The 17668-nt window shown below is 38.2% G+C and overlaps 2 protein-coding genes and 1 long non-coding RNA gene across 3 annotated transcripts in view; 1 reads left to right on the top strand and 2 right to left on the bottom strand.

Moving 5' to 3' along the window:
- The window catches only part of LOC103513817 (endoplasmic reticulum chaperone BiP-like), a 30908-nt gene that overhangs the window by 8582 nt on the left and 4658 nt on the right, over positions 1-17668 (bottom strand).
- LOC113469352 lies at positions 634-5015 on the bottom strand. The gene is made up of 2 exons (XR_003392802.1): positions 4804-5015; positions 634-684 (listed from the first exon to the last, which is right to left on the bottom strand). It is a non-coding gene; the product is annotated as an uncharacterized LOC113469352 (long non-coding RNA).
- Positions 2195-11694, top strand: LOC103513801 (gamma-glutamylcyclotransferase-like). Its single transcript, XM_008478649.3, has 4 exons — positions 2195-2377; positions 10083-10256; positions 10567-10700; positions 11396-11694. The coding sequence occupies exons 1-4, from the start codon at positions 2300-2302 to the stop codon at positions 11673-11675; spliced, it is 666 nt and encodes a 221-aa protein (XP_008476871.1). The 5' UTR covers positions 2195-2299; the 3' UTR covers positions 11676-11694.

The raw sequence follows: 17668 nt of genomic DNA, 5'->3' as shown, positions 1-17668 counted from the left end.
TTTGATTGGTTGACGGGAGTCTATTTATGCGTGTCTCGAATCTGATTGGACCACGTCGACTGATCGATGAGTACTGTTAGGTGACGCGGCAAATTCAAAAGGGAAAGTGACGCAAGTGAAGATTGTAGGCTGTGGTCACACTTTTCAGGTCCCCATCCCCCCTCGCCCCCCGTTTAAGGTTGGAGTTTTTTTCCAGAAGGACATTGAGGCTTGAGTTTTTTTTAACTCACAGATTAAAAAATTCACATTACTTAACTTCAGTGATCCATGGGGAACAGGTGCATTCAACTTGCTATCGCCGCACCCACGCTATAAAGTCAGGTAGCTTTAGCGCTAGGCGCAAAACCGTAGTGTGGTAGTGTCGTGTTTTTCGCTTGATCAGTCAACAGCCTAGCGAGCGTTAGTGCGCGTCCACAGCGGGGATCAAAGGATTAACGTCCAGCAGCACAATAGCGTCAGTGTCTTGCTCTCCGCTCAATACTCCAGCTTGTACAGCAGCGCCATAAGCCACCGCCTCATCAGGGTTAACACCACGACTTGGTTCCTTGTCTGAAAATAAAATAGAATAGTTTGTATTATTATGACAAAAAACGCCGTTTTTCTCTTCTTTGGCGATGGCCACCGCCACCACCAGCGTGACGACGAACGCTCCCAACAACTTCATGCTTTGAAACGGTCAGACGTCTGCGAAACATATCAGGTTAAAGTTACCTCTCTGAGGTTAACTTAGTGCTCCCAGCCCAGAGGGAACATAAGTAGGTATTGCTTAAAAAATAAAAATAGGAAAATCAGAAGAAAATTCTCGGAAAATATAAGAAGAGAGGGAGTAACAGTTGGTATAGGAGAGAGAACAAGAGGAGGAGGAGGAGGAGGAGAAGGAGGAGGAGGAGGAGAAGAAAGAGAAAGAGGAGGTGAAGAGGGAAGTATATGAAGAAAAGAGAAGGACAACTTCATGCTTTGGATCGGTCAGTTGTCTGCGAATCAGAGCAGGTTTAAATTTATGAGATTGAGGATTCTTCTCAGAAGCAAAGGGGGAGAGGAAAATATGACTAGAGAGGAACGGGAGAAAGAGGTGAAAATGAAGAAGGAGGAGGAAAGAGAAGAGGGGAGGGGAGGAGGAGTAGGAGGAAGAAATCAAGAGGAAAATATAAGAAGAAAATGAAAGAGGAGGAGGAGAGATAGAGAGATGGAAGGGGAAGAGAGAACAAATGAAGGAAGAGAAGAAAGATATGGAGTAAAAGGAGGAGAGAGGTTTGGAGTAGGAGAAAGAGGGGAGGAAAGAGGAAGAAAAGGTAGAAGGAAAAAGAAAAATTTGACAAGAAAGAAAAGAAAAGGGAGGAGACAGAAAAGGAGGAGGAAAAGGAAGAAGAGGGGTTGAGAGGAGGGGGAAAAGGAATGAGGCTCAGGAGTACCTACTTACACTGGAGCAGTTGCAAATGGTTAAAAATTATAAATAAATGGACAATTCCTATGTAAAAAGTTGGGAGAAATCCAAATCTGAGGTCAAAACTCCGAAAAAATAACTGTAAAAGGTTGAAAATTCGTCCGTTAGGTAGCGCCACTATGCAAGCACGCTAGCGGAGGAGCAGAAAGAACTGTGCAGAAACGTATGTGCACAAACACATTAATGTGTTGCCTGCGAGGGAGCTTTGCTTGGGACATTTGATGTGACGTCATTGCCTACGGGAGCGTATGCTGTGACATCAAAGTTCAAGATTTACTTGCATTTTTTTAATTGATTTATCTGGGATCTAGAAGTTGTAGAAGAAAAAGAAAAATTCCGTTGCTCCTCATTTTTCCTGCTCTATGGCTTTGAAACATCACCCAAGTAAGTGCAACTGATCTATTCAAGAAATTACCTACAAAACATGTGGCAAAAGGCAACAGGGTGACCAATAGGTACTATGCAACCTCTCTCTTTTGAAGGAAAAAAATCTCAGCCAAAATGCAGAAAGTTTTCAATTGCTTTGCTAAAACTTTCACCTTGTCTTGCCATAGGCTATGTAGGGGCAGGGCAAAATAAAAAAAAAAAAAAAAAAAAAAAAAAAAACTGCTGGGAATTGAACCCAGGACCTATGAAGTCCAAGCCTGTTGAATAACCTCTGAGCCATGGATGCTGCTTGAATAAATTCTCCCATTATCTCTCAGCTACTGATAAGAAGATTAATGTTGTTACTTGATGCTGTTAATATTTGTCCTACTGTAACCTTATCATTACATTCATTACGTTACCTAAACTGCCAAGCCACTGATATTTAATTCCTTTTTTCATATTCAAGTGACTGTTTTTCCCCCTGTCATGTCTAACATTTTGTCATTTCGTTTGACAAAGTTGTTTAGTGTGACTCTTTTGGAGTCAATTTTAATCTGTTCTCAGGTAAAAAAAAAGAGGGTGTTTTGTAATAGGGAAAAAAATACCTAGACTGTTTTTTTTTTAAGAAATAGATTGTAAAATTTTCTTCATGTTGACCTTTTACTTTTTATTGGGACACTTAAACAGGGTCAAATGAGTTCAAGTGTCAGCTAATTGTCAGTAGAAATAGTTTTATTTTATCTAGAAATTCTAGAATTACCTACTTATGATAAGGAGCAAATAGCAGTTGCCCTAGTTATGTAGCTACTCTAGTTTTTATAGTCATAAAGTCATTCTTCTGTCAAGTGTCTCCAGCCAAGTCTATTTCTAGTTTTTTTTTCTCTGTTTATTAGCTAAGGTTTTAAATAAATTATGGGTAGTTTATCCTAGAGTCTGTGAAATTGATTTTTTCCCAATTCCATTCAAATTTTAATTCATTTAATTCAATTCAATTTAAATTCAATCCAGGTTAGATCCAGTGTGTCTCATACAATGAGAGCTAATTGTCAGTAGAAATAGTTTTATTTTATCTAGAAATTCTAGAATTACCTACTTATGATAAGGAGCAAATAGCAGTTGCCCTAGCTATTAGCTACTCTAGTTTTTATAGTCATAAAGTCATTCTTCTGTCAAGTGTCTCCAGCCAAGTCTGTTTCTAGTTTTTTTTTCTCTGTTTATTTGCTAAGGTTTTAAATAAATTATGAGTAGTTTATCCTAGAGTCTGTGAGATTGATTTTTTCCCCAATTTTAATTCATTTAATTCAATTTAAAATCAATCCAGGTTAGATCCAGTGTGTCTCATACAATGACCTCCACTGATTCGGCTGTGAACACAAGTAATGTTAAGACTGCCAATGACACATTCCTGTACTTTGCATACGGGAGCAATCTCAACTCTAAACGTATCCATGTCAACAATCCATCAGCTAAAAGAAAAGGAGTGGGACTTCTTAAGGTGAGAAGAACTTAGGATTTTATTTTTATTATTTTTTTTACTAATTTTATTGATTTTTTTAAAGAGGTTTGATAGAGGGAACTGTAACTACTAAGGTCTTATCATCCCGAAATCGAGGAGAGAAGGAAGCCAGGATAGGAGAAAGAACTGGTACTCCCCCATGTTTAATTATTGACACAAGTGTTTTGAGGTTTTGTAATCTGTCATCTAGAACAATCCACCAAGCCATCTAGAACTAGATTAACCAGAACTTGGTATCTCAAATTGTGGTAGGTTTTATGAACAGGCAGTTTCCAAGCACTAATAAACTACCAAAATACTTATCAGGCCCTATTCCTTGAAGAATTCTACACTTCGGATTTTGTACCTCACAAAAGTAATGACATAATATTGAACCTCTACCATGACATAAATATGAAGTAATGCTTTATTATACATAAGAGAAATTCAGCATGCATTTTAGGACTTTGTTACAATAGTCTGAAGCCAGGGCAGTATTTAGAGCAAAGGGCCCAGGGATCTTGAGGGACCCCTGGGCATCCCCAGGAGATTTCCCCTCTCCAAATCACCAATAGGGCAATATTTTCAATTCCAAACCCAAAGAAAAATATGTATTTGTTGTGAACACACCAATGTGAAAATGTGAATTCTTAACACTCTCATAGCTCACATGGTTGTTCATAACTTGAGTTGAAATTCATCGCAAGAAAAAAATCGCTTGGTTGCCGCGCGGCAGCCGCAAAATAAAAATCGTGCGGTTTTGGTGTGTCTAGGCCTTTAACACTCTCATAGCTCACATGGTTGTTCATAACTTGAGCCTTACTGTGACCTAATTACCTACAGGGCTTCAAATTCATGTTCAAGAGTTTGTTAATCTCACAACACTCCAAGATGGTTTGAGCAAAGTCTCAAAGCATGCTCGGATACTTGCAAGGCATTCTTACATGATTGCAAGATGTGATCGTAGACCCCCAGTCTACAATCTTTTGTGACACCTAAACACTGTAGCTTTCAGGACACATTTCTGTGACCATTCCTGAATTTGTCATTTGCATTGTATCTTTTTACACAAGGGGACACCTCTTTTACTACATAAGGGACACCAACACCACACCTTTCAGGATTGGTGACAAATCACATTTCACTGTGCTGAGTGCAGCCAGGAACAGTTTTATGTAGGAACAGTACAAGGAGTAACCAAAAACCACTTTGTAAAAGTAATCTATCCACCTCCCAGCTCCCAGTTTGACCTAGAAACCACAGGAAGCACACTGCATGCCCTCACAATACTGCAATCCTAACAGCTTCCAAACATTTTTCAGCATTTTTGTGAATGTACACCAAGTTTACAGCTATCATGCAATCTGACCCACATTCAAAAGAAAAAAGAGATCTATAGGGCTTACGTTTGATCAATATTGGGCAGAGCATACGTTGAGGCAAATGACATGCAAAAGATTGAAGGAAGAAGGGTTTTTCTTGAAACGCTACTTACTGGTTTGGAAGAAATCAATACTCGGCGAAAAAACAAATGAGAAACTGAAAAAAACTGTTGAACAAAGGCTTATGAAAATTCTAGAACACTTTTCACTTGAAAATAACTGAATAGATGAAACGGGACTCGAACTCTTTTTATCAATGAACGGAACAGAAATGACGGGACTTTACAACAAACTGGAATGCCGGAGATTTTTCCACGACAGCAGCAGCCAAATTTTCTACTGATAAACGAGATGTGGCCGGTTCTGATTGGGCGACCGAATGAAATGCTGTCATTTGATTGGTTGATGCTGGAAATAAGAAGATACAAAAAATGCTTAACTCAAATTAGCCACCTCAATGTCATCGGGTTCAACGGTAATAACCCTGGCCTTGTAATTGTGAGGTATGTGGTTCAAATCCTCAGACATACATATTATTTTTTTATTTTTTTCCCCTGAATTTTTTCAATACTTAAGTTTGAATTTACATATAAAAAAAAAAACCTGGAAATGTCTTGTGGTGCCCCAAAATCATCTTGGGGCACCGCGGTGCACACTTTGAGAAACCCTGATCTAGAACAATCCACCAAGCCATCTAGAACTAGATTAACCAGAACTTGGTATCTCAAATTGTGGTAGGTTTTATGAACAGGCAGTTTCCAAGCACTAATAAACTACCAAAATACTTATCAGGCCCTATTCCTTGAAGAATTCTACACTTTGGATTTTGCACCTCACAAAAGTAAGTAATGACATAATATCAAACCTCTAAACATAAATATGAAGTAATGCTTTGTTATACATAAGAGAAATTCAGCATGCATTTTAGGACTTTGTTACAATAGTCTGAAGCCAGGGCAGTATTTAGAGCAAAGGGCCCAGGGATCCTGAGGGACCCCTGGGCATCCCCAGGAGATTTTCCCTCTCCAAATCACCAATAGGGCAATATTTTCAATTTCAAAGAAAAATATGTGTTTGTTGTGACCACACCAATGTGAAAATGTGAATTATCACTCTCACAGCTCACATGGTTGTTCATAACTTGAGCCTTACTGTGACCTATTTACCTACAGGGCTTCAAATTCATGTTGAAGAGTTTCTTAATCTCACAACACTCCAAGATGGTTTGAGCTAAGTCTCAATTTCTCAAAGCATGCTCGGATACTTGCAAGGCATTCTTACATGATTGCAAGATGTGATCGTAGACCCCCAGTCTACAATCTTTTGTGCCACCTAAACACTGTAGCTTTCAGGACACATTTCTGTGACCATTCCTGAATTTGTCATTTGCATTGTATCTTTTTACACAAGGGGACACCTCTTTTACTACATAAGGGACACCAACACCACACCTTTCAGGATTGGTGACAAATCACATTTCACTGTGCTAAGTATACCCAGGAACAGTTTTAAGTAGAAACAGTACAAGGAGTAACCAAAAACAACTTTGTAAAAGTAATCTGTCCACCTCCCAGTTTGACCTAGAAACCACAGGAGGCACACTGCATGCCCTCACAATACTGCAATCCTAACAGCTTCCAAACATTTTTCAGCATTTTTGTGAATGTACACCAAGTTTACAGCTATCATACAATCTGACCCACATGCAAAAGAAAAAAAAAAAAAGATCTATATGGCTTACGTTTGATCAAAATTGGGCAGAGCATACGTTGAGCCAAATGACATGCAAAAGATTGAAGGAAGATAGGAAGAAGGGTTTTTCTTGAAACGCTACTTACTGGTTTTGAAGAAATCAATACTCGGCAAAGAAACAAATCATGCAATCTGACCCACATTCAAAAGAAAAAAGAGATCTATAGGGCTTACGTTTGATCAATATTGGGCAGAGCATACGTTGAGGCATGCAAAAGATTGAAGGAAGAAGGGTTTTTCTTGAAACGCTACTTACTGGTTTGGAAGAAATCAATACTCGGCGAAAAAACATCATGCAATCTGACCCACATTCAAAAGAAAAAAGAGATCTATAGGGCTTACGTTTGATCAATATTGGGCAGAGCATACGTTGAGGCAAATGACATGCAAAAGATTGAAGGAAGAAGGGTTTTTCTTGAAACGCTACTTACTGGTTTTGAAGAAATCAATACTCGGCGAAAAAACAAATGAGAAACTGAAAAAAACTGTTGAACAAAGGCTTATGAAAATTCTAGAACACTTTTCACTTGAAAATAACTGAATAGATGAAACGGGACTCGAACTCTTTTTATGCCCGAATAGGACTGAAAAATCTCTCCGTTTCTCTTGCAGCCAAGAAGGTGTGCACATAAACTGGTATCAAGTGATCGAACCTGATGTTCTCATGGACAACCAAACGGTCAAATGTCGTAGCTACCACCTCTGTGGCAATCCGGAAAAACAAACCCCTCTGCCGGAGGCACGGTACCCGTCTCAACTCTACCATGAAGTGATAGTACAGGGTGCGGTGGAAACCGGACTCCCCAAGGAGTATTTGGAGAAATTGAAAGCTATTCCTCACCGCGACCCTGTACCCAATGCGGCGATTCCGGAGGATAAAGTTGTGATATGATTGGGGATGAGGTATGACACTCGTAACCTTCGGTCCTCAAGACCCGTTCCCAACTTCGGAAAAAAATCGTGTCGTGTGTAAGTGGGAACACTCTCATTTAAATTACATTGCCTAAAAGACATTTAAAAAAAAAAAAAAAAAATCGTGTGAAACTCTACCTACAAGGACAAACCGCAAGGACATTTTGTGTTGTTCGGAACAAAAATCGTGTCGTGTGTAAGTGGAAACACACACTCATTTAAATTACATTACCTACAGGACATTCGGAAAGAAATCGTGTGAAACTCACAAGACAGTGGGAATAGGCCTTTAGGATGAGGGGAATTTTTTGTGAGGATTAGAGGAGAAAAGGATCTGACTGAAAACAATGTGACTTCCGAGTTTTAACTCGACAATTTTTTTCAAAAGGTTTGATAGGGGGAACTGTAACAATGAAGGTTTTATCGTCCGGAAATCGAAGAGAGAAGTAAGACAGGATAAGAGAAAGCTAGACGTTCCGAGAACAAACAGGATGAAATCCACCCCGGATGGGAATCGAACCCGAGTACTCTAGTACTTAAAGGGATTTATTCCAAAAGAACATTTTATTGTTAATGTGACATAAAATAAACTTCAATATTATTATTATTAAGGACATTTTGTGTTGTTCGGAACAAAAATCGTGTCGTGTGTAAGTGGAAACACACACTCTCATTTAAATTACATTACCTACAGGACATTCGGAAAGAAATCGTGTGAAACTCACAAGTGGGAATGGGCCTTAAGGATGAGGGGAATTTTTTGTGAGGATTAGAGGAGAAAAGGATCTGACTGAAAACAATGTAAGTGGAAACACACACTCTCATTTAAATTACATTACCTACAGGACATTCGGAAAGAAATCGTGTGAAACTCACAAGTGGGAATGGGTCTTTAGGATGAGGGGAATTTTTTGTGAGGATTAGAGGAGAAAAGGATCCGACTGAAAACAAAGTGAGTTCCGAGTTTTAACTCGACAATTTTTTTCAAAAGGTTTGATAGGGGGAACTGTAACAACGAAGGTTTTATCGTCCGGAAATCGAAGGGAGAAGGAAGGCAGGATTGAAGAAAGCCAGCCGTTCCGAGAACGAACATTATCCTTTCAGGATAAAATCCACCCCCGGCGGGAATCGAACCCGCGGCCTAGCGCATCTGTGGAAACCAGGAACCAACAAATTGATGGATATTCAGGGGGCATTTGATCCCCATTTATTTTTACTTTTTCTACAATAAGTATATGGAACCTATAGTGTTGAGAAAGAATTGTTGATTGAACAAAGACTGTCCTTCCATGATCTGTGTAGCTAAAAAAAATTGATTTTTGTACCAACTGTTTTAATCACAACTTTGTTGCCATCACAGCATTATAAGTCTTTTACCTGCTAAGTCATTGTAAGACCTCTTGTCTTTTGAACTTGTAATGGTATCTCTGGTTGGTACTCACTCAACTGTCCACACAGGCCTGAGCCTGTGGTTATGTACCGGGTTGAGATGAGCTTGGACGAGGTGAGATAGGATATTGCAGGGTTGTCCAACCCATGGCCCACAGGCTGCATGTGGCCCGGAAACTCTAGGACTGAAGATTACATCAATGTTTGGTAGTTCATACATGTGCAAAAGTGCTTTTTTTTTACTATGAAGCATGTGAAAAACCAATTAAACTATCTTTTGGATGTGTCTCTTCTTTGCGGCCTGCCAACTCTCTACCTTGGTCTCTTGTGGCCCTCGGGTGCACAAAGGTTGGACAACCCTGGGATATTATTACCAACCTTGCCTTCCCCCACCCGGTACATAACCACAACCTCAGTTATAATTTCACAAGAAAAATACTCGGTTCATTTTCCAACATTGTGCGCGTACGACCAATCTCAATTTCTTGATCTTACATACCGCTCCCCTTGCCTGAGGTGTTTCCCATAAACTTTTTGTTATAGAAGATGCACATTTGTTCGAGGAATATAAAGGTCAGTACCGTGTGCGGACCTATTCGAAGGAAGTAGGGCATGAAACCTTTCCACAGGGCAAGGACACCTTCTTGTTTTATGACTTTGCCGAGCACGTCGAACGCTCCTTTGAATTCTGGCTTGCCGTCGATCGTTTTCATGTTTTGAATCCTGGAAGAGAGAAAAACACAGTCAAAAGTCTAATCAATTGCATTCTGTCTTGCCGTCTATCGTTTTGTCATTTCGTTTGACATCGTTGTTTAGTGTGACTCTCTTGGAGTCAAAGTTTTAATCTGTTCTGGGTAAAAAAAAGGGGGGTTTTTTTAAAAGGAAAAAAATTCCTAAACTTTTTTTTGTTTTTTTTTTTTTTTTTTTTAAGAAATAGATTGTAAAATTTTCTTCATATTGACCTTTTACTTTTTATTGGGACACTTAAACAGGGTCAAATGAGTTCAAGTGTCAGCTAATTGTCAGTAGAAATAGTTTTATTTTATCTAGAAATTCTAGAATTACCTACTTATGATAAGGAGCAAATAGCAGTTGCCCTAGTTATGTAGCTACTCTAGTTTTTATAGTCATAAAGTCATTCTTCTGTCAAGTGTCTCCAGCCAAGTCTTCTGTTTCAATTTTTTTTCCATTTATTTGCTAAGGTTTTAAATAAATTATGGGTAGTTTATCCTAGAGTCTGTGAAATTGATTTTTTCCCAATTCCATTCAAATTTTAATTCATTTAATTCAATTCAATTTAAATTCATTTAATTCAATATTCAATTCAAATTCAATCCAGGTTAGATCCAGTGTGTCTCATACAATGAGCTCCACTGATTCGGCTGTGAACACAAGTAATGTTAAGACTGCCAATGACACATTCCTGTACTTTGCATACGGGAGCAATCTCAACTCTAAACGTATCCATGTCAACAATCCATCAGCTAAAAGAAAAGGAGTGGGACTTCTTAAGGTGAGAAGAACTTAGGATTTTATTTTTATTATTTTTTTTACTAATTTTATTGATTTTTTTAAAGAGGTTTGATAGAGGGAACTGTAACTACTAAGGTCTTATCATCCCGAAATCGAGGAGGGAAGGAAGACAGGATAGGAGAAAGCCAGCCTTTCTTAGAACAAACACTATCCCATCAGGACAATATCTGCCCCCGGCGGGAATTGGACCTGCGGCCTAGCGCTTACAAGGCAGACACTCTACCAACCAAGCTAACTAGGCTGGCAATGTAAGTACGTAACTTAAAGCTCATTCCCTGATTTTTTTGCAGGACTACCGGTTGGACTTCGGTCGATTTTCCGAGAGATGGAAGGGAGCTGTAGCCACTGTTGTTCCCGATAAGGGTGAGGAAGTTTGGGGAGCCATTTGGGAAATTGACTCCAAGGATATGGACAATCTTGACAAGTAAGTAATTTGAGTTTATTAATGCAAAGTGTTGTGTTCGGGTAACTTTTTTTTGTGTGTGTTGATGTTGGTGTTTTTTAACCCATGGATATTTTTGATCGTCATAAATTATCGAACTCCTCTGCAAAATTTGAGCCAAAGATAACGAGAACCAACGTCCTGAGAACCGCGAACTCATTTTGATCTTTTTCGAAGTAGTGTCTTTATAGCTTCCTCTCATTTTATTAATAGAAGAAAGGAAAAAGAATTGCATGATCGAAAGAAAAAAGACGTTTATTTCGGAAGAAAGAAAGAAAAGAAGATATTTGAAGCAACAAAGGAAAAAGCTGATAATTGAAGAAAGAAAAGAAATACTTTTATTCATAGAAGAAAAGAAAAAGAATTGCATGAGCATGGTTGATTGTGAAAAGGAGTGTATTTCGGATGAAAGGAAGAGAGGATAAAGAGAGAGGATAATTGAAGCAAGAAAATAAATACCGTAAGATATGTATGTAGGTACCAAGCCTACTCATGGACACGGAATGTAATAGAATAGAATACACCTTGTTTATCCTGCCCGAATCTTTTAGCTTAACTCCATACACAAAAAGCCGAATCTGAAGCTTAGGTGTAGGGGCTAGACAGCCCTAAAGGATGGGTTAAGCTACGAATCTCTGCCCGAATAGTTCTGAAAAATCTCTCCGTTTCTCTTGCAGCCAAGAAGGTGTGCACATAAACTGGTATCAAGTGATCGAACCTGATGTCCTCATTGACAACCAAACGGTCAAATGTCGTAGCTACCACCTCTGTGGCAATCCGGAAAAACAGACCCCTCTGCCGGAGGCACGGTACCCGTCTCAACTCTACCATGAAGTGATAGTACAGGGTGCGGTGGAAACCGGACTTCCCAAGGAGTATTTGGAGAAATTGAAAGCCATTCCTCACCGCGACCCTGTACCCAATGCGGCCATTCCGGAGGATAAAGTTGTGATATGATTGGGGAGGAGGTATGACACTCGTAACGTTCGGTCCTTAAGACCCGTTCCCAAAAATTCAAGGGATCTAAGGCGGAATGGTGAAAAAACAAAGGTTTCGGGAAATAAATGGGGGAATGAGTGAAAAAATTTGCAAACCCTAATACGGGAACAATCATTTTCTTTATCCAGGACTTTCTTGAGGGGGTGGATGCTCCATTTTCGGAGTCCAAAAATTAAGCCTAAAGGGGCCCATCCTAAAAGCTTCGCGGGTCACAAAAATGGTTTGGCGGGTCACATGTGGCCTGCGGGCCGCTAGTAGGAAGTCACTGTTCTAGACTGATATCCAGGACTTTCTTGAGGGGGTGGATGCTCCATTTTCGGAGTCCAAAAATTAAGCCTAAAGGGGCCCATCCTAAAAGCTTCGCGGGCCACAAAAATGGTTTGGCGGGCCGCTAGTAGGAAGTCACTGTTCTAGACTGAAAAAAGCCCTTTGAAAAATCGGAAATAAAGAACACTTGAAGATTTTTACTTATTTAAAATTTGTAAGGTATTGAGAAGATTTCTTATATTAAAAAACTCCTAGATTTATACATGTATCGTACAAAATGAAATCGAAAAGTTTCCTGCTAGGAAGTCACTGTTCTAGACTGAAAAAAGCCCTTTGAAAAATCGGAAATAAAGAACACTTGAAGATTTTTACTTATTTAAAATTTGTGAGGTATTGAGAAGATTTTTTATATTAAAAAACTCCTAGATTTATACATGTATCGTACAAAATGAAATCGAAAAGTTTCCTGCTTTCGAAAAGTTTTGAGAAACAAAAGAAAACCGTAGATTTATATTGAAACAGAGAGCATACCTTGCCATATCATGGGTTAGATGGCAGAGAATGCCTTCAGATGGAAATTTTAACAAGGTGGGATCTAATAACAGTTTCCTGCTTTTGAGAAACAAAAGAAAACCGTAGATTTATATTGAAACAGAGAGCATACCTTGCCATATCATGGGTTAGATGGCAGATGGAAATTTTAATGCCTTCAGATGGAAATTTCAACAAGGTGGGATCTAATAACATACCTACACGTACAGATCATAGGATGTTATGGCAAGATATGCTTCTGAGGCATCAAGGACACAAGTATTATTAATACCGACTCCTCATTGGTTGATTAAGTTGATTTCAACCAATCAGAATTTACGAGTCCTCAGACTATGGAGCAATCTTCCAAGTGGGGAAACAGGAAATACAAACATTAAAATAAATGGGGAAACAAATTAAAAATAAATAATAAGTTGATTTCAACCAATCAGAATTTACGAGTCCTCAGACTATGGAGCAATCTTCCAAGTGGGGAAACAGGAAATACAAACATTAAATAAATGGGGAAACAAATTAAAAATAAATAAAAAAAAGTCAAGAGAAAAAAATAGAGCGTGTTGATACAACACAATAAGTTAACCAGTGGCGACACACGATGAAAAATGAAGGGAAAATTAAAGGGGCCTTTTATTAAGGGAAAATCAAAGAATGTGGTGAAAAAACACCCCCCCGTGGAACACCTTCCGGTCACCACTGAATGCGCAGTGAAGGATGATAGTTTCTGCAGATCCTGATAATTCAAAACACCTTAATATCAGTTGCACTTGAGCAAAAACTGACAATTAAACTGAATGCTATTTAAATTACTTCGAATTTTTAAAAGCATCAAAAGCCTTCTGGTAGTCTCAGAATGAATGCGCAGTGAAGGATGATAGTTTCTGCAGATCCTGATTATTCAAAACACCTTAATATCAGTTGCACTTGAGCAAAAACTGACAACTAAACTGAATGCTATTTAAATTACTTCGAATTTTTAAAACCATCAAAAGCCTTCTGGTAGTTTCAGATTGTTTCAAATAAACTCAGCTGTACAAAATAAATATCAAGTAAGTTGGTGTTTTGAAGGAAAGATAAAAATGTTGTCTGGAAATCAGATTGTTTCAAATAAACTCAGCTGTACAAAATAAATATCAAGTAAGTTGGTGTTTTGAAGGAAAGATAAAAATGTTGTCTGGAAAAGGACTGAAAAGTTCCTTCAACTCCAGAGATATCTAACGAAAACCCCTAAAAAAAATATGTAGATTCTATGACGCATAGAATAATAGTCGATAGAGGACAGAATCTAAACTAAATTCAAGGGATCTAAGGCGGAATGGTGAAAAAACAAAGGTTTCGGGAAATAAATGGGGGAATGAGTGAAAAAATTTGCAAACCCTATTATGGGAACAATCATTTTCTTATCAAAGGATTAACGTCCAGCAGCACAATAGCGTCAGTGTCTTGCTCTCCGCTCAATACTCCAGCTTGTACAGCAGCGCCATAAGCCACGGCCTCATCAGGGTTAACACCACGACTTGGTTCCTTGTCTGAAAATAAAATAGAATAGTTTGTATTATTATGTCAAATTAATCTCATATTATTATGTCAAAAAAGAGACTGACAAGAAACGCCGTTCTAATTAAACAGGAAAAGGCTAGGAAGAAGAAGATGTAAAATAATCTCATCCATTCTCAGTCTAATCAGTTAAAATCTCAACTATTCAAAAAGACACCTACACGAATTTTTGTAAAAAAAAAAAAAAAATTCAAATGAAATCAAATAGGTACTTTAAAGACGTTTTAAATCAAAACACGATTTTCCTGTCTTTGGCCCATTATGCATAAAAAAACTGATGAGTATGAAACCGTTGACAAAATTATTCATTTTCTTATTACTGTCTACAAGTTCCCTCATAGGTACATAACGGCAATAAAAAGTAAAAATTACACAGATGAAAATTGAAAAACAACTTAAAATCCTATCGAAAAAAGATTTGCTCTTGTATTTTGATGGTTTCTCCCCGGAGATCAATTTTCACATTCGGCGGAAAAAACAAACATATTTTTGGAATCTCTCAATCCAAAGCGCAGGGATAAGTCAAGCGATTAGATTTTGCAGTGTCCGATAGTTTAAAATTATAACCTTGATATTTCATTGATTAAACTTCAAACTATGGGAACACTGCAAAATTTCTCGAATTCGATGGGTGCCGATAATTATATTTGATAAGAACCGATCGATACTTGATATCCCATACCTAAGACCACTTCTTGAAAGTGACAGTGTAGGTACTTTTGCAGTAACAAACATATTTTTGGAATCTCTCAATCCAAAGCGCAGGGATAAGTCAAGCAATTAGATTTTGCAGTGTCCGATAGTTTAAAATTATGACCTTGATATTTCATTGATTAAATTTCAAAGAATGGGAACACTGCAAAATTTCTCGAATTCGATGGGTGCCGATAAATATATTCGATAAGAACCGATCGATACTTGATATCCCATACCTAAGACCACTTCTTGAAAGTGACAATGTACTTTTGCAGTAAATGAGGGAAGTTTTTTTTTTAGGATTTTGCTAAAATTTCCCCACATTGAATTCACTTTTAGCTTGTGAACTAGACTATCCCTTTCAAGAATCGGCCCCTGGGTGGCGCTCATAAAAAAATCGATAAAAAATAATATAGTATCAGTCTTGAAACTTAACACAACAACTTTCTAAAAAAGCTAATCTCAGAATGACGTGCGTACCTTTGGACATCTTACAAAAGGTAGTGTGTAAAGGTACATTCATTTCTTCCTAGTGCTTACAATTATGTAAATATACAAACTTATTTACACGAGATAAAGTGCGAGAAATGAGACAGCTCTGACCAATGTCCATTTACTTGTGGAAAGTAAATTGAAAATGTTACAAGACAATGGAACATATTATCAACTTTCATGGAAAAAAAAAACAGGGCATACAAAACGCATTGAGTTATATCAACTGGAGACTGCCAAAAGATCTTTCTGACAGGAAAAACAAGGGAAAAACTATTCTTTTTTTCAAATCTCACACTTTATTAGCAGGAGGCTTATGTCATAAAGAACTTTACATTTTGCACTTAGTCAAAATTATGCGTGATATTACAAAGGAAAACATTGGACATTGCACGATTGACTCTCAGTAGTCTAAACTAGAGACTCTAGAGAGGTGACAAAATTGGACAGCATTAAGCAAAAAAGGACCACCCAAAAGGGGAAATGCCATAACTATGGTTCTTTTCTACCTAATGCAGTCCAATTTGGACAAAAATTTGCCAATGTGCAAAAGCAGCTTTCAGAAACAACCTCCTGCTGCTGGAATATCCATCATTGTATGTACATTTACATAATTTCTAACAAATCTACTTTACTGCCTGGTCATCATTCAGTCAGATAACTGTTGTGTTACTGTCTATATTCTTGTCCTGTGTTAATAATTTATCTACTTTACTGCCTGGTCATCATTCAGTCAGATAACTGTTGTGTTACTGTCTATATTCTTGTCCTGTGTTAATAATTTGAATGTTCTGTGGATCATGGGATGGAAGAAGAATAGGCGATTGTGACTATGAGAGATAAAATACCTACGATAAAATTTGTTAGGTACATAGGATGTTCTGTGGATCATGGGATGGAAGAAGAATAGGCGATTGTGACTATGAGAGATAAAATACCTACGATAAAATTTGTTAGGTACATACTACATAGTTAATTTTTGCAGTATAAAATAATGTGATCACACTGATCACTTATCAGCTTGGACCTTGGATAAATTTAACTTAAACTTCATAGACATGGATTGCTGATTTTCACGTTGCCAAGTAAAAGGACCCCCTCTTTTCTGATGATCACCAAATGCTGCTTATTTTTTTAATTTTACCATGTTTAGCACATTGCATACACAGAAAGATATCGGGCGTTCATACAAACTGATAATGGATCCTCAGCCTGTTCACTGGTTAGCTTGGAGAGTAGCGCGTCTGTCTTGTAAGCGCTAGGTTTCGGATTCAATTCTCCCCGGGGCGCATTTTATCCTGAACGGATAAGGCTCGAACGGCTGGCTTTCTGCGCTTACAAGGCAGACGCACTACCAACTAAGCTAACTAGGCTGGCTGTAATTGGTCTTATTGGGCCCAGTTTCATTGGTTTGCATTTCAAATTGGTTTTCTAGAGGCATTTTACATTTTGCATTTCAAATTGGTTTTCAAAAGCATTTTGCACATCTCTGGATATTATGAGATGTTCTTATAAAAAATTCACATATCAAAAGCGTACCGCTGTATATTTAAACATCGATTCACTATATTACATTTCAAGCTTTTCATCAGCTTCACTCACACAATCTCTCTAAAAACTCATCTTTTCGCGATAATTTTGACGTGAAATTTACTCTCTTCTCTTTTCCTCATATAAATAAATAAACCTTCTCTTCTCTTTTTCCTACACAAATGTCTCTTTTTTTTCATGGAAATAACATTTTTTTAACTCTCACCTTTTCTACACAAATACATCTTTCTTATCTTTTTTTATGGAAAATTGGAGATACCTTTTTTTTTATTAACTCCTATTTCTTCTCTTTTTCCTATTCACATACTCGTAACTCTCTCTTTTCTCTCCATCCTATTGCAACTGTCTCCCGCGAAAAAAATCTCTCCCGCGCGATTTTTTTTAACTCTCACCTTTTCTACACAAATACATCTTTCTTATCTTTTTTTATGGAAAATTGGAGATACCCTTTTTTTTATTCACTCCTATTTCTTCTCTTTTTCCTATTCACATACTCGTAACTCTCTCTTTTCTCTCCATCCTATTGCAACTGACTGTCTCCCGCGAAAAAAATCTCTCTCCCGCGCGACATCATTTCGCCTTCTCGCTTACAGCTCATCCTTGCCAGCATCACCGCCGGGCGGGGGAGGTGCACCGCCGGCTCCCTGGTACAGTTTGGCGATAATGGGCTGCACCACGTCCTCGAGTTCTTTCTTCTTCTTCTGGAACTCGGGCGCGTCCGCATCCTGGTTCTCGTCGAGCCACTTGATCTTGTCGTCGATCGCCTCCTCCATGGTGGTCTTTTCGGCGTCGGTGATCTGCAGGAAGAGAAAGGGAGCCACTTGATCTTGTCGTCGATC

This window comes from Diaphorina citri, unplaced genomic scaffold (genome assembly GCF_000475195.1).
Source record: "Diaphorina citri unplaced genomic scaffold, Diaci psyllid genome assembly version 1.1 scaffold42, whole genome shotgun sequence".
NCBI classification, from domain to species: domain Eukaryota; kingdom Metazoa; phylum Arthropoda; class Insecta; order Hemiptera; family Psyllidae; genus Diaphorina; species Diaphorina citri.
Note: the sequence above shows the minus strand (reverse complement) of the source record. Positions and strands in the feature narration are given on the sequence as shown.

Excerpts from the sequence above, each read along its gene's own strand:
- LOC103513801 (XM_008478649.3), top strand. The coding sequence starts at position 2,300 with ATGTCTAACATTTTGTCATTTCGTTTGACAAAGTTGTTTAGTGTGACT. Across the intron at positions 10,257-10,566 it reads AAGGAGTGGGACTTCTTAAG|GACTACCGGTTGGACTTCGG; the intron begins GTGAGAAGAACT and ends ATTTTTTTGCAG. Across the intron at positions 10,701-11,395 it reads GATATGGACAATCTTGACAA|CCAAGAAGGTGTGCACATAA; the intron begins GTAAGTAATTTG and ends TTTCTCTTGCAG.